This window comes from Ictidomys tridecemlineatus, chromosome 1 (genome assembly GCF_052094955.1).
Source record: "Ictidomys tridecemlineatus isolate mIctTri1 chromosome 1, mIctTri1.hap1, whole genome shotgun sequence".
NCBI classification, from domain to species: Eukaryota; Metazoa; Chordata; class Mammalia; order Rodentia; family Sciuridae; genus Ictidomys; species Ictidomys tridecemlineatus.
The window spans coordinates 77,031,505-77,059,085 of NC_135477.1; the positions used below are offsets into that span (position 1 = coordinate 77,031,505).

At 39.4% G+C, this 27,581-nt stretch overlaps 1 protein-coding gene, 1 long non-coding RNA gene and 1 pseudogene across 2 annotated transcripts; 2 read left to right on the forward strand and 1 right to left on the reverse strand.

Moving 5' to 3' along the window:
- Window positions 1-363: 363 nt before the first annotated feature.
- LOC144376182 (proton-transporting V-type ATPase complex assembly regulator TMEM9-like) lies at window positions 364-2,837 on the forward strand (annotated as a pseudogene).
- Window positions 2,838-3,403: 566 nt separating this feature from the next.
- On the reverse strand, window positions 3,404-14,969 carry Znf485 (zinc finger protein 485). Its single transcript, XM_078042883.1, is given in 8 exon segments — window positions 3,404-3,544; window positions 3,546-3,574; window positions 3,576-4,549; window positions 11,493-11,576; window positions 12,021-12,147; window positions 12,334-12,490; window positions 14,451-14,526; window positions 14,667-14,969. Coding segments are annotated over 6 exon segments (1,335 nt in total). The 5' UTR covers window positions 12,400-12,490; window positions 14,451-14,526; window positions 14,667-14,969; the 3' UTR covers window positions 3,404-3,489.
- On the forward strand, window positions 14,765-25,935 carry LOC144376184 (uncharacterized). The gene is made up of 4 exons (XR_013436375.1): window positions 14,765-14,902; window positions 16,472-16,632; window positions 22,544-24,442; window positions 24,503-25,935. It is a non-coding gene; the product is annotated as an uncharacterized LOC144376184 (long non-coding RNA).
- Window positions 25,936-27,581: the final 1,646 nt, after the last annotated feature.

Below are 27,581 nucleotides of genomic sequence, written 5' to 3' on the forward strand. Positions count from 1 at the left end.
TGACCATTATGAGAACGTTGTGACATTAAATATTTCAGATTGCCATTATTTTGTAATGGTCAATTTACATTTAGTATCCCTAAAAAAGAAAAACAATGTGTGAGAAAACATAAGTAGAACATCTTTTGTTAACGCAATAATTTTTTGCAATTCTTTAGTAGTGTGACTGTCAAGAAAAAGGGCAATTCCTTGGAGAAACCTGTTATAGAACTATAGATTAGTTTATTTAACTCAGCATTAGGAAAGAATTCAGAACAAGGCTGCTATTAAAGATGCAGGAATTTGTTGTTTTGGATTTTGCCTGTTAAATTTTTCTTCCCACCCCCACCCCCTCACCCCCACCCCGGTTAGCAAGTATTTATTTGGGAACATGAAAGAAAATTTTGCCGCTGGGCATTCCTCTTTAAGGAACAGAGACGTTCCTTAAATGTTGGGGGAGGGGTGCGGGTATTTACTTGGGGCTTGTGGGGGGGCGGGGAGGGGGGAGTCCCAATCTGGCCCCAAATTCCTGAGCGCCTAGGGCACTGGCTTTCGCTGCGGGATCTGGGCTTCCAGACTTCACACCTAGAGTTCCAGTCGGGCCTGAGCTGCCCAGCGGAGCATCTGGGGCTCCAGAGGGCTGTATCCTCAGGAGGTGTCCGGTCTTGCTGGTTCAGCAAGCTTGATAAGCATGAAGCTTCTGTCTTTGGCGGTCTTAGTGGGGGGTTTGCTGGTGCCCCCAGCTCAAGCCAACAAGAGTTCTTAATATATCCGGTGCAAATGCGTCTGTCCACCTTATAGAAACATCAGTGGGGGCTGGGGATATGGCTCAAGCGGTAGCGCGCTCGCCTGGCATGCGGCCCGGATTCCATCCTCAGCACCACATACCAACAAAGATGTTGTGTTGGCTGAGAACTAAAAAATAAATATTAAAAATTCTCTCTCTCTCTCTCTCCTCACTCTCTCTTTAAAAAAAAAAAAAGAAACATCAGTGGGCACATTTACAACCAGAACGTATCTCAGAAGGACTGCAACTGCCTGCACGTGGTGGAGTCCACCACGCCTGTGCCTGGCCATGGAAGCCTACTGCCTGCTATGTGAGTGCAAGTAGTCTACCTGTCCGTGGTGGGGGCCCTTTTGCTGTACATGGCCTTCCTAATGCTGGTGGACCCTCTGATTGGAAAACCAGATGCTTACACTGAACAACTGCACAATGAAGAGAAGAACGAGGATGCTCTGTCCCTGGCAGGTCCCTGGCAGCAGCTGCTGCATTACACACACACACACACACACACACACACACTCGCCCAAACATCATCCTAGAGCTGTGGAGGGTGCTCAGCAGCGGTGGAAGCTGCAGGTGCAGGAGCAGTGAAAGACAAGTTTTTGATCCGCACAAAATGCTCAGCTAGAGGGGCAGCTCGGTCAGGTCAAGGACCCAGGTTGTGGCTGCCAAATTCCAGAGCTGCAAGGAGCCGGGGGCCACTTTCTATTTTGCCTCAGCCAATCTTCCCTGGGTCTTCCCTGTAAAGGCTCATGGCATCTTCCTGTCTCCCTGTTTGGATATGTTGTACCCAACCATTTTAATTAACCAAGCCTACAAAAGTTTGATACTAAACATTTCCCTGCCTCTTTCTAGGAATTTACTATAACTAGTCCAGTGATGAGCAATGCAATCTCTGTACACTAGACTATTTCCTTAAATTTGAGTGGCATTTCTGGATCAATAAGAACATGTATTTAACAGATATATATTTACATTGTCAAACTTATCCAAAGCAGCTTAACCAGTTTTCACCAATCACTTTTTGAGTGGCCAATTCAGTGAAATATTTTTTTGTCATAAAGGCTCAAGTATAATGTATGCAACAGGTACTACACCATTATTCTGTGATTTGGCTTTTTTCCCTCTTAATGTCTGAGAAATATTTTCCTGTCAATTCATACAAATGAAACCCATCAAAATATTAACTGATTTGGCCGGGCATGGTGGCCCATTCCTGTAATCCCAACCACTAAGAAGCTAAGGAAGATTACAAATTCAAGGACAGCCTCAGGCATTTAGCAAGGCTCTAAGCTTATCAGAAAGACCCCATCTTTCTGTGGCTCAGTGTTAACTGTCCCTGGGTTCAGTCCCTGGTACTCACCCCCCAAAATAAAAACCTGACTTAATGATAAATAATGGCACAGTAGTTCAAAGAATGCGTGTATCTTAATAAAACCACTGCCCTGAAAACAAGCATTACAACAACTCCAACTTTTCATTGCTACAATGCTATAAAAACATTTTTTTTAATTTAAAAAAAAAATTAAAGTAAAAATACTTTGGAGGGATGGGTAACGGAGATTCAACTCAGGGTCACTAGGCCATTGAGCCACATCCCAAGCCTATTTTGTATTTTATTTAGACATAGGATCTCAATGAGTTCCTTAGCACCTTGCTTTTGCTGAGGCTGGCTTTAAACCTGCAATACTCCTGTCTCAGTCTTCTGAACCGCTGGGATTACATGTGTGCGCCACCACGTCCAGCTACCATCTTTAGTTTTTATTAGATATTACTAAGTAGAAAGAAATGTTAAGTTAAAGGGCAAAGTGGGTAAGTCAAGTTATGCTTCTCACCACCAAGCACATTATTCACAATTCCTTCAATAATATGTAAATATACCAAAGTTCTTATACCCTTAAAAGCACAAGATAGTTTCACTGATTTTCGCCAAACAGGTGCTCCCAAATCTGATTCACAGATCACTATATTTGGCCATTTCTTTTTATTTTAACCATTTATATTTCTTTCTTGATAACTGCACAATAGTTTCCAAGACCACATCTCTGCTAGGATTTGTCTCATATATATATATATATATATATATTTTTTTTTTTTTTTTGTAGTTGTAGGTGGACAGAATACCTTTATTTTATTTTTATGTGGTGCTGAGGCTCGAACCCAGTGCCTTGCAGATGCTAGGCAAGCGCTCTGCTGCTGAGCTACAGCCTCAGCCCTGTGTCACATATTTTTAAGCTCTCTCTAGTATCTGTTAAACATGTGTGGTAATACTTTCCCCATTTCTGACTCTGTGTTTTAATATTGTGAAGTCTCTGGTCATGAACAGCTTTTAGTGTTTATGTAAAATATATCTTTTGTTTGATTTTTATAGCTTCTAAATTTTCTGTTTTAGAAAACTATATTAAGTCAGATGTGGTGGCACATGCCTATAATTCCAATAACTTGGGAGGCTGAGGCAGGAAGCTTGCAAGTTTTGCAAGGTCCTATTCAGAGCTCTACCCCATTTTTTTCAACTGGTACACAGTATTCTTTTGTAACTATTCCCATGTTGATAGATACTTAGATTCCAAATACTTCATTCCTGCAAACCACACTACAAAGAACATCCTCACAAGTAACTTCTCCCACAGGTACACGGAATATTTTTTCAAATATGTAATTTATTAAATGTCTCCTCTAATGATAGGAAGGAATAAACCACTCTTGCATGAGTCACCACACTAACATTAGATTGCTCCTTCTTGATTATGAATTTTCTTATGTTGTTTAAGGGCTGAACTCGTTCCCCCATTCATTACATTTGTAAGGTTTTTTCTCTGGTATGCAGCCTCTGATGCTCAATAAGTCCCGAGTGGTGCCAAAACAACTTCCTACACTTCTTATATTGATAGGATTCTTCTCCAGTATGAATTTTCTGATGTCCAGGAAGGGTGAGGTCTTCGTGAAAGCTTTCCTAGTCTTTACACTGATAGGGTTTATTTCCACTAAGAGTCTTTTGATGATAAATCAAAGATGAGCAGTACCTGAAAGATTTCCCTCATTGATTACAGTGATAGGGTTTCTCTCCTACATGCATTCTTCGATGATTATTAAGAGCTGAGCTCTTCCAAAAAGCTTTTCCACATTCATTACACATATATGGTTTCTCACCAGTATGGATTCTTTGGTGTTGCCATATAGTTGATCTATCCCTGAAAGCTTTCCCACATGAATTACATTTAAAAGGTTTCTCTCCACTATGTATTCTTTTGTGCTGAGTAAGGGATGAATTCTGAGCGAAGACTTTCCCACAGATTTCACATTTGTAGGGTTTCTGGCCAGTGTGAACTCTCTGATGACTTAAAAGGATAGAATTCTTTCTGAAAGCTTTTCCACATTCATTGCATTTATGGGATTTTTCTCTAGATTCATTCTTCTGATGGTTAATAAATGTTGATGGCTCCTTGAAGAATTTCCCACATTTACTACATCTATAAGGTGGACTGCCCAAATGAATTTGATGATGATTTAAAAGAGATGAACTGCTCATAAAAGCTATCCCACATTCTTTACATTTATATGGTTTCTCATGAATGTGGTTACTCTGGTGGCTAATAAAGGAGGTGTTATATTTGAAGACTTTCCCACATTCCTTGCATTTATAGGATTTCTTCTCTGTGGAGTTTCTGCTCTCCCAATCCAGGCCTCTTTCCAACATGAGAGTTTTTGCTTGCTCTCCAAGAACAGATCCTTCAGAAGGATGTTGCCTTAGGGCTGACATCTTTGTTTTAGGCCAATACTCTTGGACTGAAAGAAAATTTTAAGAATTCAAATGTCCTCTTTATTAGCAAACTGAAAATGAGAGTAATGTTCTATTCTGCATGACTAAGAGATAAGTAAAATTATCAATGTGTCTCATTTGTGATTCTTGCTGAGATGGCAAGAGTAATGACAGGAGAAGTAGGATTCAGTAAGAAATAGAAGAACTTTAAACATGAATATAGAGCATTTAAGAGGGTGATAAGTTAAGAAAATAACACAGAAAACAGCAGGAGAGGGGAGGGGAGAAGAAGGAAAGGAAAAAAAAGAATATGAGAGGGGCTGGAGTTGTGGCTCAGTGGTACAGCGCTCACCTAGGACACACAAGGTGCTGGGTTTGATCTTCAGCACCACATAAAAAGAAATAAAATAAAGGTATTTTGTCCAACTAGAACTAAAAAAAAAAAAAAAAAAAAAAAAAGTGGCTGGGATTGTGGGTCAGTGGTAGAGCGTTCACCTAGTACGTGTGAGGCCCTAGGTTCAATCCTCAGCACCACATATAAAAAATAAATAAAAGGTATTGTGTAAAAAAAAAAAAAAGTGAGGATAAATGCAAATTTGGGAGGAAAAGCAAGTGCACAAAGTAAGCCATGATAACTAAACTCTTGTCAGTAGGATATTTGAGAACTTGAAAATTACATTTTTCTGAGAATTCAACAATATGCCAAATTTACTGTCTTGGAGGACAAAAAAATTAAGGAAACAAAACAGTTCTCAGGCCAAGAATTTATTATAACAATCTAAATTTCTAACATGAGGTGAACTATGTGATTTTCCTCTAGCTGCTTACAGTTAACAGACCAACAGAAACTAAGCAAAATGATTTTGACAAGAATGTTTTTAATAGGGAGAGAAGATGGGAGGGGAGGGGAGGGGGGATAGTAGGGGATAGGAAAGGTAGCAGAATACAACAGTCACTAATATGGCATTATGTAAAAATGTGGATGTGTAACCGATGTGATTCTGCAATCTGCATTTGGGGTAAAAATTGGGAGTTCATAACCCACTTCAATCTAATGTATGAAATATGATATGTCAAGAGCTTTGTAATGTTGTGAACCGATAAAAAAAATTAAATTAAATTAAAATTTAAAAAAAAAGAATGTTTTTAAAAAACTAATGCAGCCAAACTTGTGAAATCAACAATCATTGACCAATTATTTTACTGAATGCATTGGGGAGTGGGGGGGAATACTGGAGATTGAACGGAGGGAATAACTGAGTTATATCCCAGCTATTTTTATTTATTTTTTGAGACAGCATCTCAATAAATTTCTTAGGGTCTCATTAAATTGCTGAGGCTAGCCTCAAACTTGCGACCCTCCTGTCTCAGCCTCACAAATCATTGGGATTACAGGTGTGTGCCACTGTGCCTGGCATGAAAACAAATTTTTCTTACAAAATAATATAGATAAATAGATATTGTATCTGTATATATTATACCTATAGATATTATGTCCACTATATACCCTTACTTGTATTTATATGTTTATTAGTCTAGAGAAAAATTATATACATCATATACTAACACTAAGACTTATTTTTCAAAAAAATGTAAGTTGAAGGTAACTCGGTAAGAAAAAAATCCAGCTCTGTGTAGTTAAATTAATGTGTAATGATTTAACTAGAAAAATTTCCAAGGTACTAATTGCAGAATAGGTGAAGTTAAATTAGTTATATGAAGAGAAAGATACACACATGAACACTTTGTGACAAAGGTAGCACACAAATTGATGAGGAAAAGGAAACTCTTCATTAACACATTTTTGGGGAGAAATAGTAAACATGAAATCTACTCCATACAATACACAAAAATCCTTTCTAAAAGAATGATAAATCTAAATGTAAAATACAAACTATAGGGCTGGGGTTTGGGCTCAGTGGTAGCCTAGCACATATGAAGCACTGGGTTCAAGCCTCAGCACTGCATAAAAATAAATCAATAAAATAAAAATAAAGGTATTCTGTCCATCTACAGCTAAAAAAAAAAATACATATTAAAAGACAAACTATAAAGTTTCTAAAAATCACATAGTATAATTCCTTCATGAACATGGGGAAAGGAAATAAAAACAGGAAGAACACAAAAATAATATTGTTTTAAAAAAGCAGACACACACAAAAAATCAATGACTAAAAAGGGAATGAATGATAAACTGGGAAAATTTTCTATTCATCACAAGTCCATTAACTGTAAAAGTTCAAACCAGAGAGAGAGAGATGATACCACACATGTAATCAAAAATGGGTACTTGGGGGCTAGGGTGGTGACTCAGTGGTAGAGCGCTTATCTAGCATATATGAAGCACTGCATTTAATTCTCAGTACCACATAAAGATAAAAATAAAGGTATTATGTCCATCTACAGCTAAAAAATATTTTTTAAAAAATTAAAAATGGGCATTTTGACAGCATACTACAGTGATGTGGCCATATCAATGTTTCTAGCAACTCAATTCAGAATAGCTAAGGTATAGAATCAACCTAAGTGCCCTTCAACAGATGAATGGATAAAGAAAATATGGTACATATATACAGTGGAATATTATTCACCCTTAAAGAAAAATGAAATTATGGCATTTGCAGTTAAATGGATAGAGTTGGAAAATATTATGCTAAACAAATTAAGCCAATCCCAAAAAAAAACAAAGTCTAAATGTTTTCTCTGATATGCAGATGCTGATCCATAATGGGGGGAGGCTAGGGAAAAATGGAGGATCTTTGGAGTGGGCACAGAGAAGTGAGGGGAAGGAGGGGGCGTGTAGAGATGAAAAAGATGGTAGAATGAGATGGACATTTTTACCCTATGTACATGTATAATTGCATGAATGGTGTGACTCTGCATCATGTACATCCAGAAAAATGAGAAATTGTGCTTCATTTATGTACAATGAGTTGAAATGCATTCTGCTATCATGTTTAAATAATGAGGACAAATTTTTAAAAAATAAGTAATGGGGATTAAAGCAGAACTTTCAAAACAATTTTTTTTTAATTTTGAAATAAAGTCTTGCTAAATTGCCAAGGCTGGCCTTGAACTTTCAATCCTCCTATCTCAATCTCCCCAGTCATTGGGATTACAGGCATGTGCCACCACACACAGCTCAAACAATGTATTTTTAAACTCAGAGTCAGTTAAGTGAAATAATAATCAGTGCAATAGTTAAATACAAATTTATTTAAAAACTGTTCACTCTGATATATAGATGCTAACTCTGATATACAGATGTTCACTCTGATATATAGAAGCTGGGCGGGGGCACTAGAAGTTCAATGGATTAGATAAAGGAGAATGAAAAGAAAGGAAGGGAAATAGGGAAAGGAAAGACAGTAGAAATTGGACATTATTTTCCTATGTTCATATATGAATAACCAACCAGCATAACTCCACATCATGTATAACAATAAAAATGGGAAATTATACTCCACGTATGTGTAATATGTCAAAATACATTCCATTATCATGCATAACTAAAAAGAACAAATAAAAACATTTTTTAAAAGAATGGGAATTTTGAATAACTATTTAATAAAATAGCCAACAGACATTTAAAAATGTCTTTAACCTCATTAGATATCAAAGGTATAGATATTAAAACCACAATGGATGGGTATGGAAAGTTAAACCCACTGCATAGCCAACTAGAATGATTAACTTCAAAAGACTGACAATATTAAGTGTTAACAAGGATAGAGAATAGAATTTGTAATAGACAAATTCTAGAAAATCCCTAACATCTGCCTAAATATAGGTGATAAACTGCAGTATAGCCAAACAATGAAATACTCTATAGAAACAGTTTTCATAGCATGATCCTCACATTAACCACAACAGCACACCTGAGAACACAATGAATAATGAGGTAGGGGCAACAATTTTACTCCAACATGTAATTTAATACATGCAAGAATTTTAATAATCACTGATCTCCAACAAAGAAATTAATGAAAACTTGGGCATGGTAGTGCATACCAGTAATCCCAGCCACTCAGGATTACTAAATTACACTCCAGAACAACAACAAAAAAAGGAAGGGCTCGGAGAATAGCTTAGCTCAATGGTGGAGTACATACATGGCACACACAAAGGCCCTGGGTTCAATCCCCAGCACTAAAAACAAAAGAAAATGTGGGGCTGGGATTGTGGCTCAGTGGTACAGTGCTCGCCTAGCACGGACAAGGTCCTGGGTTCGATCCTCAGCACCACATAAAAATAAATAAATAAAATAAAGTATTGTGTCCAACTACAATTTAAAAATATATATTTAATAAAAATTAAAAAGAAAATGTAAATATATTTAAATGTAAGTATAAACATTTGAATACAAGATTAGCAAACATGATTATCCACTGGTATATTAGAATAATGTAATACACCATGACCAAATGAACTTCTAAAAAAAATGCAAGGTCACTAACTGAAAATGAAATTTACCATACTAACACAAAAGGGAGAAAACACATTACTTTCATAAATGCTGAAAAAGCACTTAACAAAATCAGCAATTATGCTTCATTTGAAGAAATAAAAATTTCTTCGGGGGATCAGAATATAACTCAGAATAAAGAATACTGAATTATTACTGTCAATGTATAAAGAATCTACACAATAACTTGGGGAAGAGAAGAAATTATACACAGCAAAAATAAACGGAATTATTTCAAAAGCATTCAAAACACCCTCCTCCACCTCCCATAAATGCTATTTGTCACTGGTATTTTCCATGAAGTACAGTTATAAAAGTTCCCCTGAAAATAATATAAGCAAAAGAATTATTTGAAGGCCAGGCACAGTAGCACACGACTATAATCCTAGCAATTTGGGAGTTCAAAGCAGGAGGATGTCAAGTTGAAGGCCAACCTTAGCAACTTAGCAAGGCCCTAAACTATTTGGCAAGAACTTGTCTTAAAATAAAAAATAAAAAGGATGGGGTAATGGGGCTGGGGATGTGGCTCAAGCAGTAGCGCGCTCGCCTGGCATACGTGCGGCCCGGGTTCGATCCTCAGCACCACATACAAAGATGTTGTGTCCGCCGAGAATTAAAAAATAAATATTAAAAAAATTCTCTCTCTCTCTCTCTCTCTCTAAAAAAAAAAAAGGATGGGATAAGCACCCCTGTGTTCGATCCCAGGTGCCAAAAACTAAAATAAATAAAAATTTAAAAATAAAAATAAATACACCTTTTTCTTTAAATAAAAGTTGTGAGTTAAATGTCCTTTACATACATATAGGTATCCAAACCTAACAGCCAGTTCAACTGAAGAATCCTAGACACAATCCACTAAAGATACAAAAAGACCAGCATAACCATCATTACCATTCTAGTTGACAATACAAAGTAAAAGACAATACTAAATAAACCTTTCTTAAAATTTACATTGTGGCCAGGCATGATGGCTCATGCCTGTGATCCCAGCATCTCAGGAGGCAGAGGCAGAGGATCACAAATTCAAACCCAATCTCAGCAACTTAGGCCCTAAGCAACCCAGCTAAACTCAGTCTCTAATAAAACACAAAATAAATAAAATACAAAATAAATAAAATACAAAAAAAAAAGGGCTGGGGATGTGGCTCAGTGGTGAAGCACCCTTTCAATCAAGAAAGGAAGGAAGGACAGACAGAAGAATGGACAGAAGGAAGGAAGAAAATGACAGCTCTAAATGACATAACTATATGAAATGATTTCCAAAATATGAGTGACAAAAGTAAGATGTAAAGTAATGTGCTACCATGTGCTTAAAAAAATGAATATACAGCGAGGCATAGTGGTGTAAACCTATAATCCCAGTGGTTCAGAAAGCTAAGCAAGGGGCTGGGGATGTGGCTCAAGCGGTAGCGCGCTCGCCTAGCATGCGTGCGGCCCGGGTTCGATCCTCAGCACCACATACCAACAAAGATGTTGTGTCCGCCGAGAACTAAGAAAAAATAAATAAATGTTAAAAAATTCTCTCTCTCTCTCTGTCCCCCTCTCTCACTCTCTCTTTTAAAAAAAAAAAAAAAAAAAAAAAGCTAAGCAAGAGGATCTCAAATTCAAAGCCAGTGTCAGCAACTTAACCTCAAAATAAAATATTTTTAAAAGGCCCAACAGCTCAAGAGGTTGAGGAGGAGAATTGCAAAGTTCAAGTCCAGCATCAGCAATTTAACAAGACCCTAAGCAAGTCAGCAAGACCCTGTCTCAAAATAAAATATAGAAAAGTGGTTAAGCGCTGCTGGGTTCAATTTCTTGTAGCAAAAAAAAAAACATATATTTCACACAGAGCACACATATCTAGAAATTTCCACGTGAACCTTACACAGGATGCCTCTGGGGAGTGAAACTGTGTGATCAGAAAGGTATGTGAAGGATACTGCACAAAATTTAAACCCATTGGAAATTTATACCATAAGCATTTCTAAATTCTAGCAAAGAGAGGGAAACATCGAAAAAGAAAAATTAGGACAAAGCACCAAACAGTGGTTAAGTCTTTGCAGAAACATTTATTAGTCCTCTAAATTGATAAAACAAATATCAAAGGTATCAAATCAATAAAGATAATATGTGCTATAAAAAACATAAAAAACTAAAATATCAGAGCTGGAATTGTGGCTCAGTGGTAGAGCACTCAGCTAGCATGTTACATAAATAATAAATAAATACCAGAGGAAACAGCTAGCTTATATTACATCTAAATTGTAAACATCCTATTTCAAATAACAACCAAAATTAAATCAGAAAGACAGACTAAGGAATTCCGAATTATAACTGTCAATATATAAAGAACCTACACAATAATCTGGGGAAGAGAGGAAATTATACAGCAAAAATAAAAGGAATTATTTCAAAAGATTTCAAAACACCCCCCTCCACCTCCCATAAATGCTATTTGTCACTGGTATTTGCATGAAGTACAGTTATAAAAGTTTCCCTGAAAATAATATAAGCAAAATTACCTGAGGGAACCTCTTGCACCTCCATCCAAGGCTCCTCTCCTTGCTCCAACTGAGTAATTAGTTTGGGTTTGGAAGAGAGAAGCCCTATTCATAAAGAAAGAAAAGCAAACTGACCATGGTTATGAGCCCAAGGAATCATCCCAGACCTCAATATAAACTGGAAGGTCTAAAGGGTCAGGGAAGCCTAGAAGATAGTTTTAAGCATGCCTAAGTCATGTAGTAACGTAACTAGAGGAGGTAAAGTCAATTAGAACTGAGTCCTTCTTATAGATGAGAAACTCCTATATTTGGAGGCAGATAAGTTTTAACATGAAAGTCAGAGAAATGAGCTAGTCTGAACAACAATGTTATCCATCTTAAATTCTATGACTCTGATCTCCCTGAGGAGTGGAAGGACTCCAGCATCTAAGCCCATGTTTTGTTTTGTTAAGTCATTTAAGATTTTTTAATATCCCACACCATGTACCCTATGAAAACACAAAGTTGTCCAGTAAACCAATTCTGAGTTCAGAAGAAAGATATCCTTACCCACAGACACCAGATTCCCATAGTTCTCCATCACCACATCCCTGTACAGGGCCTGTTGGTCAGCATCCAGGTGTCTCCACTCCAGCCGGGTAAAGGTCACAGTGACATCCCCAAATGTCAATGACTCCTGCAAAATAAAACCCACTTCTGCTTATCTAGGAACCACTGTTTACATCCTCACCCCTGAGGCCTAAACCAGGATGACTTCACTAGAAAAGGAAAGCAAGAGGTTCAAGGCCAGCTTCTGGTAATTCAGACTGTGTCCTGGGAATCAGGAAGCTAGAAAACTGGGAGGGGTGGCTATAACACTCACCATGGGATCTTCCAACATGACAATCATGCTTTGGGGGGCCTGGCCTTTACTCATTTCTCCCTTCATTGATGATTGCTTCTGTTGCCTCTTCTTTTTTCTCCATCACATTCTTTACCCAGAGCCTTGCTTCATTTTCCATCCTGTAATTTCTCATTACCTGACAGGAGAGGCTTGTATTTACTGCCAGTAACCTCTCAGATGTGAGTTCCATGGGGGTGAGTATTTCCTGGGTCACTGCTGGCTCCCTAGCCTAAAACACTGCCCAACACAGAAGTGTTCAGGATTTGTTCAAACAACAAATGAATAAACTGAAAGACATGGAAAATGATACTGGATTTCTCTCCAAAATTTACAGGAAGCATGGTCTGACTCTGGGGAATAATTTTTTAAAAGAGAGAAAAAAAACTGTTTTCCAACCAGTAACTCAATATACACTAAGATACAGTGCCAAGTTCTAAGAAATACATCATGACTCTGAATTTTCCCAATTGTATAGAGTACTACTATATATATTTCGTTTTGAGGTTTTGTTCTTCTTTTGTTATGGAGAGATTGCAATAAATCACTGAGTAGATCTTTTTTTTTTTTTTTAAGAGAGAGAGAGAGAGAGGTTTTTTTAATATTTATTTTTCAGTTTTCGGCGGACACAACATCTTTGTTGGTATGTGGTGCTGAGGATCGAACCCGGGCCGCTCACAAGCCAGGTAAGTGCGCTACTGCTTGAGCCACATCCCCAGCCCTCACTGAGTAGATCTTAAAGCAGGAGAAGGAACCATCTTTATTAACCAGTTGGCGGTCTGGATCCACCAGCTGGCGGGCTAAGGGGCAGACTGCAAGTCTACACACCCTTTGACATCCTTCCAGAGTTTGAGTACACCTTTTATAGTTCAAAACCATATTAATCATAAGTGGCTGTTGCTATGGTTCAAAACCATAAACAAATGTCATGAGATCTAAAAATCATAAATAGAAGGAGAAATCAGTCAAAACAACCCTAGTTAAGTACAAATTAAAGAATGGTTACTAAGGCCTAGACAATCATTCTCTGACAGGGTACATTGTTCCACAAAAATGGGAACAAAAGGGGCTGGGGATGTGGCTCAAGCAGTAGCGCGCTGGCCTAGCATGCATGCAGCCCAGGTTCGATCCTCAGCACCACACACAAACAAAGAAAGTTCTCTCTCTTTAAAAAAAAAAAAAAAAAAAGTTTAAAAAAAATGGGAACAAAAAAGGAAACAATTTTACATTGTATAAGAATTGCCATTTTGCTTGCCAAACAAGCTATGCTAAACAACTGTTGATAGGTACAGAGGTGGGGTGTTCCCCTGGGAGAAGCATTCCTTACATGACATTGAGTCTTATAGCACAATGGAGTCTGTTTAGTCATTGCCCATACAGCTGGCCCAAAACAATTTCGAGGTACTGAGAATGAAACCCATAACCTTATGCAGGAAAGTCAAGAGTGTTGCTTTCCTTTCATGAATGATTCACCAATCATTCACCAATAGCCTAAGTGCTAAAAGTGTCCACTTTCCATTTTCTCTAAGTCTGCAAACTACTTTTCCATTTCCAGCACTGTAGAAGGCAAGTGCAGTAATAATCTGGTGACTATGTAAAGGAGAAGAAAATGAAGGAATAACAACAGAGAGTGAAAGACCCCAGCCCAACAACCTCAGGCCTAGTTGCAAAACCACCGAGGCATGTCACAAACCTACGCAGGCACCAGAGGTGTTTTTCAGATAATCAGTTAGGTGTAACCGGTTGAGAAAGGACAGAGAACCAGGTCCCAAGGCATGCCTGAATAAGCAGGAACAAGAGGACCAGAGTGCAAACATGTAGCTTTTATGTGGTTTCTCCAGTAACATGAAGTGAAAAACAACTTTACCCTTTAGGTAACCTATATGCTGGGTTTAAAATTAACTAATAATAAACAAGCCCGGTGTGCCAGCTCACCAAAGCTCCAGCTGAGGTTCTGCTGGGTCTTTCAAGAGAAATTGTATTGGCTCAAGCAGCTTGGCCCAGACACAGAGCACTGCTTCTTCAGGTCAACTGGGCATAAACCTCAACTCACAGTGAAACGCACTAGGACCTCCTAGGAAAAGGAAAATGCAACTTGCCTGGATCTGGGGTCTTGGTAGTCTTAGCGCCATCTATCTCCTCCAAGCAATGGCAGGGAATCCTGCGTTAGCCAACCTGAGAAGAAAGCAGCATGAAAAAGTCGTTCTAAGTCCTTCACAAGAAAGGAAAAAGACCGGCCCTATTCCCTACCAAAACAGTGGAACAAGTGGGTGAGATAAGTAAAAAAGAACACGACAGAGCTTCAGGCCAAGCACCTCTGCCAGCACAGGTGGGCAGTCTGGTCAGAACTTCAGTCCTGGCGGGAGCCAGCCTCACGCAGCAGAACCCCTACGATGGGGCCGGCCCGCACATGCCTCTCTGCCCCTACCTGCCCCAGGAAAAGGAAGGGCGCACCCGCCAACCCGAGGGGCTCAAGACCCGGGCTCCTCCAGGCGGCCAGACTCTGGAACTGAGCGGTGAGAGACGACTACCACCCAAGCTGCGCGATGGGGTGAGAGCCTTGGCGCGCCTTCCCCAGGCGCGTGGGGCTGGGAGGTGGGGGAATCGGAAATGGCCGCGGAGGCCTCTGGGAAATGTAGTCTGAGTCAGAAGTCTTAGTTACCCGCTCCCAAACCAGATTGGCATCAGCCCCTGGAGCTCTGAAAAACGGAGGACAGGAAATGTAGCTCAGTGGTGTAGTGTTCACCTCGTATGGGTGAGGCCCTAGGTTTGGTCCCTAGCGCCACAAAGAATGTTAAACTATTAAAAAATAACTAAATAAAGGTCCCAGCTGGAGATTCTGAACTAATTGATCTGGGTGTCATCATCATCAGTAGTAATATATATTAATTGTGCGAATTAATAGGACTCACTGTGATATTTCTGAAGCCAGAATTAAAAACAGGCAGTCAGTGTAGATAGGCAATCCTGTCAGATGGAGAAAATAGAGGCCAGTTTGGATCCAGGAACTTGGAGACTGCCCCTGAGGAATTAAAATGTTAATGCCTTCAGGAGCCCTGCCTCCACCCTTATCAAGATAGCCTGCCCCTGCTCCAATCTGTTGCTAAGGTAACCTGCCCCAGAAATTGTCCCTTCCTACAGGGAGTTTTAAAAGTTGTAAATTAATGTCTCCTTGATTGCTTCCTGCGTGGATCACTCCATTCTTGTGACCAAGCCAGAATGTTCAGACATGTCACTCAGAGTAATAGGTATGAGTTTACTGAAGGTATAGGAAAGTGAATGGGGACACTCTCTAGGGAGAGAGTGGGTCCTCTGAGACAGGAGAGGGACAAAGTGCCTGTCCTGCAATCCAGTTTATTGAGGATTCCAGAGAAGTTTCCAGAGAGCCTTACCCATGTTCACCTCTTGACTTTTGACTGACAGCAAAATCACATCAGATTTTCAAGTCCCCACTGCCATGCCAACTCTAGGTTACTTTGGCCCATGCTGACTGATTCTAATTGGATGTGTGTTTGTGTGTGTGTGCATGTGTGTGTGTGTGGTGGTGGTGGTGATGGTGGTGGTGCTGAGGATTGAATCCAAAGCTTTGTGCATTCTAGGTAAGCACTCTACCAACTGGTCAGAAGCTCAGGGTCCAGACTGGTGCAAGCCTCAGGCTGCACAACCCCTGTGTTAAGGCCCAGCCCAGACACGCTGGTTCAACTCTATCCCCAGCCCCTAATTGGATTCTTAAGCACACATTTCTACAGATTTTATGGTTAGGAGAAACTATTCTTATCTCCCAGAGTTTCAGGATCTGTTCATAAAAGTCCCCTGAGTTCCTCCCATGGACATTATCTTGGGCCACAATTTCTCCTGCAGTTAACAGGTAGTTTGCTGAGGAATGTGATATATCCTGTCCATTTAGGCCAGGCAGAGCTGTGGGTAAATATCTTCTTGGAAAGGAAAGCATGTGGGGTCAGCACGGCGGGCCCATTTTATAGAATTATTCTCTTAACCCTGTGACTCCACCAGTCACATCTGTCTGTCCCACAACACTACCTATCGATATAAACCTAGCTAAGAAAAATATAATGTTTTACTGTAACTGTCTAATCCTTACTATTGTACAATCTTGCAGTTGGAGTTGGTCTGTCAGAGATACAATAATTGAAAGGAAATCTATGTGAACAGGCATGAATCCAATTGCACAACAAGGAGTCTGAACAGTCTACAACTAAATTGAGGGTACAAAAAGGTGCCGGCTCTAATGTGCGAGAACAGCAGGACACCAAAAGAAAGGTTTGTGTTTTTGTTTTTTAATTTGTTTAATCCTTTCAATCAAGTGTGGACCTTCTGGAGTACTGCTTCTCAGCCAGGCACCAGGAAGCTGCAAATCATCCTGCTGTGTGTCAGGGACACAGTCCTGGAAAAATTAAAAGAAAAAAATCCCAGGAAAACTGCCTGGTCTTTAGAGAAATGGGTAAAAAGGACCTGGCCTTCACCCTGCCTTCCAGCCACTCTTTGCCCATGGGAATCAAATTTGAGTTTGAAAAAGGAACACGGTTCACTGCTTCTGCTGACAAATGAAATCTACATGGGCTGTAGGTGAAGGAGATGGAGAATGACACCCCCAGAACAAAGAAATGACAATCCCCAAAAACAGTATGACCAGGAGGAAGGGGATGAGCAAGCAATCATTAATCCACTCCCTGTAAACTCTTTCCCAGTAACAGTGGGCCCCCTGGGGAAAGGAAGTAAACTGTCATCCCTTCCTGGGTTCATCCCTGAAAGGAAAGCCAGGAACCCAGAAATGAAAGAAGGAGACCAGGCAGAGATACACAAGAGAGTTTGTCAGAGCTGACAAATAAAGTCACATCTCTCCATAGAGGGAGAGAAGCAATATGGGCAGGGATTAGAGCAGGGCCGGTTCTAATGTGGGTGGTTAAGTGTGGGTTGAGGGAGTAGTGAGCCTTTCTCAGGAAGGCCCTTGGACAGGAAAGAGAAACTTTTTCTTAAGATGGTGGCTGTCACTTAAGATGGCCATCCACATGCTAAGCAAGGACCTTATAATCCCCAGCATCTCCACCAAAAGCAAATATTCATCCCTTCCCAACCACAATTGGTCCTGAAGGGAGCAGGCTGATACTGGAACTCTGGGCTCTGGACTTTTACTCTTTCCCATGAGTCTGGAAGAAGAGCAAATAGTGAAGCTCTGGGTAACAGAGGAAGAAGATAAACAGTGAATTCTGGCCAAGTTCAGAGCTTTTCCCAGTGACATTGAGTTTCAGGCTTTTTACAACTGCTTTCCTGACTGTCCAAACCAACATGTCCTACTTCAGTCTCCAATAATTAAACTACCCTCATTGTAAACTGTAAAACTCAGACTCCATCTGTAACCAGCAGCCATTTTTGTGCCCAGAAAATGAGCCTAATTGATTGACTCTACTCTGGAATAAAGGAAAGCTTGCTGATCCGTTTGAGGTCTGTTTCTGTCCTGGTTATTTGTATTTTCATAATGGTGCTGAAACCATGTGGTTATTTTTGCTTATCAGAGGTCTCAGTGATTTCTTTCTGGGTTCTTATGGATTCAAATAAATCCACAGATGGTGGCAGAAGACAAAAATGAAAGAAATAAAGTTTGTTTTGAATGAGAGAAGAAAAGATGAAACTCCCTGTGCTTCTAGGAGAAAACTGGTAGAAAGTTTTGCACTTGAGTATACTATCTGGGGACTTAAGATTCTAGAAAAAGGCATTGGTCAGAGTTCCTGCTAAACAGACATTAAAAAGCATTGGGGCTAATTGCTGGAATCTATGTTGTCAAAAGCTTGGTCCTTGTCCCTTTTGCCAATCCAATAATGAGGACACAGTTTTGAGAAGAAAAAAAAAAAGAAAAAAGATTTATTGTTTTGCTAGTAAAGGAGAAACACAGGGTACTCCTGTCCCAAAGGCTATGATTCTGCCCATCAGTAGGAATAGGGGGTTTTTAAAGAGGTGATTTAGAGAAAATGGATTAGGGAGTAGATTAGAAAGGAGAAGATGGAGCAGGGAGGTTAGGGAAAGGAAGATCAGGAAGGAGAAGATCAGGGAGAAGAAGGTTAAGAAAAAGAAAAAACATGTAAGTTTCAAAGCCGCAGGGACATAGTCAAAGCATCATGCTGTATAGATAGATATTGGGAAGGTTCTAAGGCTCTTGGGTTGGCCCATGACCTTCTATTTGGCTGTGTGCTTTTAGTTCTTAATTCTGAATTTTTTTTTTGTAACCTGTATGCAAAAATAACCAATATGGTTTTTGCACCATAATGAAAATTCAAATAACCAGGACAGAAGAAGAACTCAAATGGATCAGAAAGCATTTATTTTATTCTGCAATGAAGCCAATCAATCAGAAGGCTCTTTTTCTGGGTACAAAAATTGCCTACAGATTACAGGAGTCTGAGTTTTACAGTTTACAACGAGGATGACTTGATCTTTGGAGACTGCAGATGTGCTGTTCAGACAGTCAGGTACCTAGTTGTACAGATTAAAATTTTAATTCAGGAAGGCAGTTGTAAAAAGTTTAAAACTCATTATCATTGGGAAGAGCTCAGAACATAGTATTCACTGTTTATCTTCCTTCCTCTGGCACCCATTGTTACCCAGAGCTTCATTGTTTGCTCTTCTCCTTCCCGGACTCTTTGACAATGGGAAAATGTAAAATTCTAGGGCCCAGTGTTTCAGTATTAACCTTTTCCCATTGTGGTTGGAAAGGGATGGGTGTTTTGGTAGTATTATTGGGTATTGGGAGACTCCCCCTGAAGTTAGGTTTCTGTCTCGATAGACATCACATAATCCCTTACCCCTCCCCCTCCCCTCCCAAGGGCGCCAAGCTGAAGAACGCCAAATTCAAAGGTTTTTCTCCACCGATCTCCACAGGACACAGTGTTCACTAGCCTTTCCTGAGTCACCCTGCCAATCAGCACCCGCCGCGTCGCCTAGGCAACCCTTCTTAAGCCCAAGCTTGCAAGCTCACGCTCTCTGCCACCTCCTCTCTTCCTCTCTGCTTTCTTTCTCTTCTTTCTCTCCTCCCTCTGCTCTTTATCTCTATTCTCCTCCTCTCCTGTCTCTGCTCTCTGCCTCTCCTTTCCTTCCCCTTCCGGCAGCCCCCCAAAAAATCTCTTGTTGAATCTCCTCTCGGGTGAGTCACTCGCCTTTCAGTATTGGCATCAGATCAATATTGGCATCAGGTTCACCATTTTAGGTTGGGAGCCAGTTTATCTCGAGGCTCCAAAGTTTCTATTCTGAGGCAATGCTGTTTAACTTCCCGCAAGAATGTATGCCTGCTAAACAGTCAACCCCACCCCAGTTTAGGACACAACTTCTAGGCAGCTTATGAAATTCCTCTTGCAGACTATAAAGCTGCACCATGAGTGCGCACACACTGCTGCTCTCCTCCAGGGTGAGCCTTGGTGGTTTGCCTCAGGCTACTGACAATAATTATCTCTTGTGTGAGATTCCAGTGTGCAGCATGGTCTTTGAACTTTGTGTGGACTCTGTAAGTGTCCTTTCAGGCAGAGATGCTGGAGAATGAACCCAGGAAGAGATGACAGTTTGCTTTTTCCCTTGGGGCTCTCTTGTAGGAATATTATTTTCCTTAACCCTTCATAAACTCCACTTGGGTCAACTTCTATTTTCATTTTCCCACTACTCTAGGATGAAGGAGTGAACTAGAATGCTTAACAGGGTTGTCTTTAAATTTGGGTGAAAAAAATTTAGTTGGTGCCCATTACCCTCATTATCTGACAATTAACTTGCCTATCTTATAAGTGAAAACTGCTAGTCACAAAGAATGTGGTAATGGGCACCAGTACCATTAAATTATAACCTGGGGACAAAATAGTCATCCCTTGGTAAGATCTGACAGGATGCCCCATTTGGCTACAGGACACTTTGGGGCATAGCCCTGACTATTGCCTACAGAGATAAAATACAAGGGCTTCCCAAAGTTCCCATGTATGCAGGTACTTAAGTCTTACACCTGCTGATTTCTGCACAGAGAGGTTCCTAACAGTCTCCCTATTTTCTATATGACATTCACTGGACAGAGTTGGCTGGAGATAAACACACACACACACACACACACACACGCACACACACACACACGCACACACACACGTACGTTATATATGAGAGAGAGACACAGAGAGAGATGTGGGAGGGAGAAAAAGAGAGAGTTTCTGGATACAATTGACAGTGGAGAACTCCTTTAAAGCTTCAAGTTGATGGCATTTTGATGATGATAAAGGGAGACCAGCCAAACAACAATATCCCATACTCCAACCACTTTACAAGCTGAAAAAAGAAAAAGAAAAAAAATCAGTCTCATTCTTTTCTGGACAAATGTTTAAAACATTAATTAAGTCAAAGGTTTTTATAGAAGCTAGACAGTCAGGATCCCTCTCCTGAGATAAATTTTGTTGTGTAAATTAAATGTACGGATAACATTTTCACCCCAAAGCAACAACTTCATGTGCAAGTGCCTCCCAGGAAAAGGAAACAGAGCCTGCTCTGCTAAAGGTATTCTAAAAATGACCTTTTAGGCCAAAGGAACCCTGAGAAAGGTAATCAGTGTTATCTTAACCAAAATTCTGTTTTATAAGGATGTAGTGGTATCCCCTTTCTCCTCAGAAAAGTCTTAACTGGGCTTCTCCAGAAATCCTCACCATGGCTGATTTGGGGACTGTCAGCAAAAACGTCTCTGCAAAAGAGTTCAGTGTAGATAAACTTCCTATTTTCCTGTTGCCCTGTTTTACTTGACCACTGGCCAGGAAGATACCAGCACTCCAGGTGCTGGACACCCCCTTACTAGTTTTCCACAAATGTATCCAGTATAGTAGTTTGTAGAAATGTGCAAACAAGGCCTCTGGCCTTGAGCTGGGCTTCACAGAGATGTCTGCATTTTTAAGATAAGAGAAGATACCAATTGGGCTCCATGGTAACAGCTGGCTGGGGAAGGAAAGAAGGGGGAGAAGAAGCTCTCCCTTTCTCAGGTGTTGTCCTTGAAGAGTTAACTTGCACAAAACAGTGAAAGAAAAAGCTGCTTTTGTGTGAACTTCTGCAGACTGTGAACTTCTGAACCCCTAACCTTACATGCTGGATATAAAACTCTGAAACTACCTGAACTCGGGATTCAGGGGATTGATTGATTACAGCAAAAGCTGTGCCCTCTGAACCTGTCTGCAGCCAAATAAAAACTGTTTCCTGCTAACCAAAAGAGAGGCATTATTGGAGATTCATTCTTTTTTGGACAAATGTTTAAAACATTAATTGAGTCAGTTTTGCCCGATATCCTATAATATGCTTATTCTGCCTGCTTAAAAACAAAACAAAACAAAACAAAAACCCTCAAATTGATGAGTACCGATTTATGCAAGATGTAAGAGCTATAAAATATTTAAAGTTTAGTGTTCATTAGGATTTATCATTGTTAGAGAAACTGATGACTTAAAATTTTGACCAGGATTACTTTCATAAATAACCTTTTAAAAAAAAGGATTAAGTCAAAGGTTTTTTGTTGTTGTTGTTGTTGTTGTTGTTGTTGTTGCTGTTTGTAGAAACTAGACTGTCAGGATCCCTCTCCTGAGATACATTTTGTTGTATAAATTAAATGTACTGATAATATTTTCACCCTAAAGCAACAACTTCATGTGCAAGTGCCTCCTAGGAAAAGAAAACAGAGCCTGCTCTGCTAAAGGTTTACAAAACAAAATGCAGGTACAAATTCTAATTTCTTTAAGACTTAGTTCCCTAAGTAATAAGAACTAACAGATACAAGAAAATTATCTTAGTAGATAAGAGCAAATCAATGTTACACAAAATTTTGGGATTTACCTTCTGCAAAACTTCTTTGACTTAAACATTCACAACTTGTTTATACTTTAGCTTTCTCCTCTTTCATCTTGAACTTTAAGCACAAGAATGTTACTTTACTGGACAAAACACTTTCTTTTCCAGAAACATTTCTTTTGTCTTCTAATTTTCCATACTAAAATATATTTCCATACCTATAACTTTTTTTAATCTTCTCTAGTTTCAGACCCTTTCTTAAATTCATATTCTGAAACCGTCCTTATAAATGTTATCTGTGCATTTAATTTACACAATAAATTTCATTCCAGAAGACTGGACAATCCAGCATATACAAAAACTGTGCCTTAATGTTTTTTTCTCCCAGATTACATTACGTGGAGTTGGAATGCCACAGGAAGACAGGGAGCTGAAACTCCAAACTTTGGTTCTTGTGTTCCAATGAAAGAAAATTTAAAGTCAGACACCAAAAGTCATGCAAGAGAACTTTATTAAAAGTGAAGTAAGGTAAAAATAAAGTAAAATCAAAATGAGTCTCAAGCAGAAAGCACTCTCAAGACAAAGTGGGCATCTATGATCAGAGAACAACAAAGGAGACCATGCTCTCTCTAAATTTATCATTGTTTGATGTTTACCAGGAGACCTGGGAACCACCTTCTGTACTCTTGACCAAGCGAGTGTTTGACTCCTTCTTCACAATGCGCCATGGAGTTTTTTAACTTAGTTGGTCCTCTCCAGAACTGTTATGGTGTCCCTCCTATTTAAGAGGACTTCATCTACAAGTCAATCCCATGTTATTGTGGGCATTGAGGTTGATATCTGGTCAGAAGTTACCTTAGTGCACCTATGATACTAAAGGAATCTTCCCAGACAATTGGAAACACAGCAATCATTTCTAGCTGTACATCAATATCAATGAACCCTGTCAAGGGTTAGTCCCATTAATTCTTTTCTCCTGACACAATTTCCAACTAGCTCCCTTGCTTCTGTTTATTTTTTACAAATTAACTACCACCCTTTGCTTTCTTGTCTACCTTGGAAGTTGTTTTAAAAAGACCTTAAAGTAATTTAAAGAACACTAGTGACCTGACCTGCATTTCCCTATTTATTGCTAGCTACTACCTAAAAGGAACCTGACCTGTCTCCGTTATAATCATCACAATTCCACAAACTTTAAGTGAGTTTCCCTCTGTCAGTTGTACCCAGAGTTTCCTTTGGGGCCTTTTTCTTATACTAGGCAGATTGATATGCAATGGAAGAGGCCCTTTTCATCCTTTTCTTTAGAAGAGCCTTTACAGAGGCTGCCTACCAACACAGGTTGGCCTTGGTTTCTTTTTCTTTTCTGGGTGCAGTTGTTTATCCTGCCAATATCTACAAGCATTCAATTTGATGGGATATTCTCATGGCAATAATTGCTTTGCCCGAGTGATAAATATCCCCTGGCCAAATAGGGTGTCCTGTGAGATCTTAAAAGGGGAAACTATTCTTATCCCCAAGTCATAAACTAACAGTGCTGGAACCTACTGCCACATCTTTTGTTGCCAACAGTCTTCATCACCCTTCACCCACTGCCAAGGTCAATGCTTAGCACCAGAATCACGAGCCACCACACAGCTTTGTAGATTCAAACAGCAATTCTTTATTCCAGCTCTCACACCACCTCCACACAGGTCCAGGGGCAATCGCGTTCTGCCGTCTCCCGCACAATTCACCTACTCCACGAGGCTCTCTCCAAATCCCCTTTTAATCTCATGAGAACTCAACGGGAACAAGCAGCAGGAACACCCTAATCCCAGCAATAATCTTCAACTTCCAACTTCCCTAAAACCCATTATCTTAAACTGGCAACGCCTTAAACTCAAGGAGCCGGTTACTTCCTCAAACCTGATCAGCTCTAAACCCAGATCCGCCTTGGTCCTTGAGCAAGGTCACCTTATTAAAGCATGCAATGTCCCATCGAATGTCCTCTAAGCAGCATGGGGTACGCTAGGCAAGGAAATTTCGATGCGTCATTCCTACTTGGTAATGGCCCTCAGCATCTCCCCCCTTCTGATTAATTAAACAACAAGCAATGTGGCTTAGGACCGTGCCTGGTAGGTTGTCCAATTCAACATGTGGTTCTTACCCGTCATGGGAGAACTGACCTTTACATGTCAATTTCCTGTCTTAGGTTGAATCCACTGCAATCAGATCAACCCGTCACTGACTACCGGTCCAGCATTCAGCCATGCTTGTGGATAGGCCTAAGCACCAGTGGGGGGGTGAGGTTCTTGCCTCACCTCTGTTGGCCCCCAAATTTAATCTTGGTGCCAGTGGGGGGGGTGAGGTTCTTGCCTCACCTCTGTTGGCCCCCAAATTTTAGACCATCACTAGTAGAAGGGAGGAAGATACAGAAATGCCACGACACCAAGCCAATTGACGGCTCCTTTGGAAAAATTGCATCACTGGTGACACCATCAGCAAAGATGCCACAATTAACATGGGGTGCGCTGGCAAGGAAATTGCACCACTGGCGACACCATCAGCAAAAATATGCCAGCATTACCACAATTCGCTGCACCAGACGATAGTTCACAATGCATGCAACTGATAAATAGTCCAGGCAAGTTCTGCAGGCAGTTCAAAGTGGAAGAGTCTATCAATATGTCCATTTCCTCCCAAAGTAAATCAAGTCCTTGATTGAGCATTACTTGTTGAGTTATATTCATTGATGCATCAGTTTATACAGTTTACTGTGGTAGCTATCATAGAAGCTGTAGTTTGGTTTTCTTAGTCTTCACCGGCACTGGGATGGAGATGGGAATTCTGGTAATGATGTTAAAGAGACATTATCCTGAACAGAATTATTAAATATAATGAAAAAGAAAAGTGAAAGTAAACATACAGATCTGTTAATCACCTTTAAAAACAATAGTAAGCAAACAGATCTGTTAACCACCTTTGAAAACAATCATTAACAGCTGTTTACCTAATTTAGATTAAACCACTTAAATCACGTGAATAAAAAAAAATTCGGATCCATTTTTTCATGAGCGCTCCTCATATAAAAATATGGACATACACACATACTGACATGCAACACAAAACAGTGCAGATATAACACACAACACATAAGACAATAATAACGGCCTTGTAGCTTTACCTAGGTAAAATCTCCATTGCAATGTTTAAAAACTCCACAGTCAAAAAATAAAAAACAGTCAAAAAACAAAACTGATCAGAAAAACATTAACCTAGGTTTGTATGAGCTCAAAAATAAAATAGAACTTTATGATGTGGGAAAAATGCAATAATAAAATAGATATTGAAAAAAGCACCATGGTAAATCACTGTCGCAGATGTAAGAATAGCCAAGCTGGAGCTCTGGATTTCAGCTGTTATGGATTTCAGTCAAATCATCTTCTTTTTCTGTAGAAATTGTTTTGGTTAACCTCTCTGGAATCCAAATCGGCTGCTGTTCTCCCTGTGGGAACACACAAACGGAACCCCGACTCCAGACAATAACTGGGTCGGGACCTTTCCATTGTCCTGTTAGAATATCTTTCCAAAGTACCTTAGGCTTATGTACATTTTTCGGATACATATGTCTTTCCGCAGCACTAAGTCCTGATGAATCCAAATTTAGAAAGTTTAGAGTAATAAGAGTTATTTTAAGTTTATCTTTGGGGGATATATACCCCTTTCCAATTCCCTCTTTTTGCTTTAATAGGTACGTTTTAATAGTTTGATGAGCTCTTTCAACTATGCCTTGTCCCTGTGGATTGTATGGGATTCCTGTTATATGAGTAATACCAAATGATGAGCAAAATTGTTTAAAAGATTTAGACGTATAACCAGGACCGTTATCAGTTTTTAACTGTTTAGGAACACCCACAGTGGCAAAATTTTGTAAGCAATGAGCTATAACATCTTTAGTTTTTTCTCCGGCATGAAGGGAGCCCATCAAAAATCCGGAAGAAGTATCAACTGTAACATGTAAATATTTTAATTTTCCAAATTCTGGCAAGTGTGTGATGTCCATCTGCCAAATATGGTTAGGTATCAGTCCTCTAGGATTGACTCCAAGATTAACTTGTGGTAAAAAGGTCACACAATTTTGACATTGTTTTATTATATGCCTGGCTTGTTCCTTAGTTATTTTAAAACGCTTTTGTAAAGTATTAGCATTAACATGAAACCTTTTATGAAAATTTGTAGCTTCTTCTACAGTAGAAAAAATATGTATATCATGTGTAGTTTTATCTGCTAAATTATTGCCCAAACTAAGGGCTCCAGGCAATCCTGTATGTGCCCTGATATGTCCTATAAAGAATGGATCTTTTCTATCCCAGATTAGACTTTGTATAGTGGAAAACAAAGAGAAAACAGTAGAGGAAGGGGAAATCCTACCAGCATCTTCAAGGGATATTATAGCATTAACTACATACTGACTATCAGAAAATAAATTAAATACAGAATCTTTGAACATCACAAAAGCTTGTAGAACTGCATTAAGCTCGACCTTTTGAGCTGATTGTTTGGGAACTAAAAATGTAAAAGTTTGATCAGGGGTAACTACTGCAGCTGTACCATTATTAGACCCATCAGTGAATATATTTGGAGCATTCATGATAGGTGTTTTTCTTGTCATTTTAGGAAAAACTACAGGATGCTTAGACCAAAAAGACAACAAAGGATTAGATGGTAAATGATTATCAAATGAAACATTCGATTTGCACATGATTATTGCCCAAGTATTTAATTCATTAGCTAACTCATCAATTTGCTCCATAGTATATGGAGTAATAATTTTATTGGGAGAAATTCCAAACACTGCCTTTGCTGCTCTTATACCTTTGAGTATTAATTGCCCTACAGCCTCAGGATACCTAGTAAGAATAGTGTTAGGAGAATAAGATAAATGTATCCACAATAATGGACCTTCCTGCCAAAATACTCCTGTAGGAATATTTCTTGTTGGTAGTACAATAAATAATAAAGGCAAACTTATATCAATTCTATCTAAATGCATATTTTCCATATATGTCTCAATAATTTTTAATGCCTTTCTAGCTTTAGGAGTTAACATTCGGGGTGAATTTGGATCTGATGGACCTTTTAGAATATCAAATAAAGGTCCCAACTCTCCTGTTGGTATGCCTAGATAAGGCCTTATCCAATTTATATCTCCCAACAACTTTTGAAAGTCATTAAGTGATTTGAGTTGATCTACTCGTATTTGAATTTTACGTGGACGGACCATGGTTGAGGATAATAGAACTCCTAAATAATTAATTGGAAAATTTAATTGTACTTTGTCTATTCCTATCTCTAGATTATAATTTTTTAACAAGTTTGTAAGTGTGGCATAACATTCCAGCAATGTGTTTTTATCTTTATGTGCTAATAATACATCATCCATATAG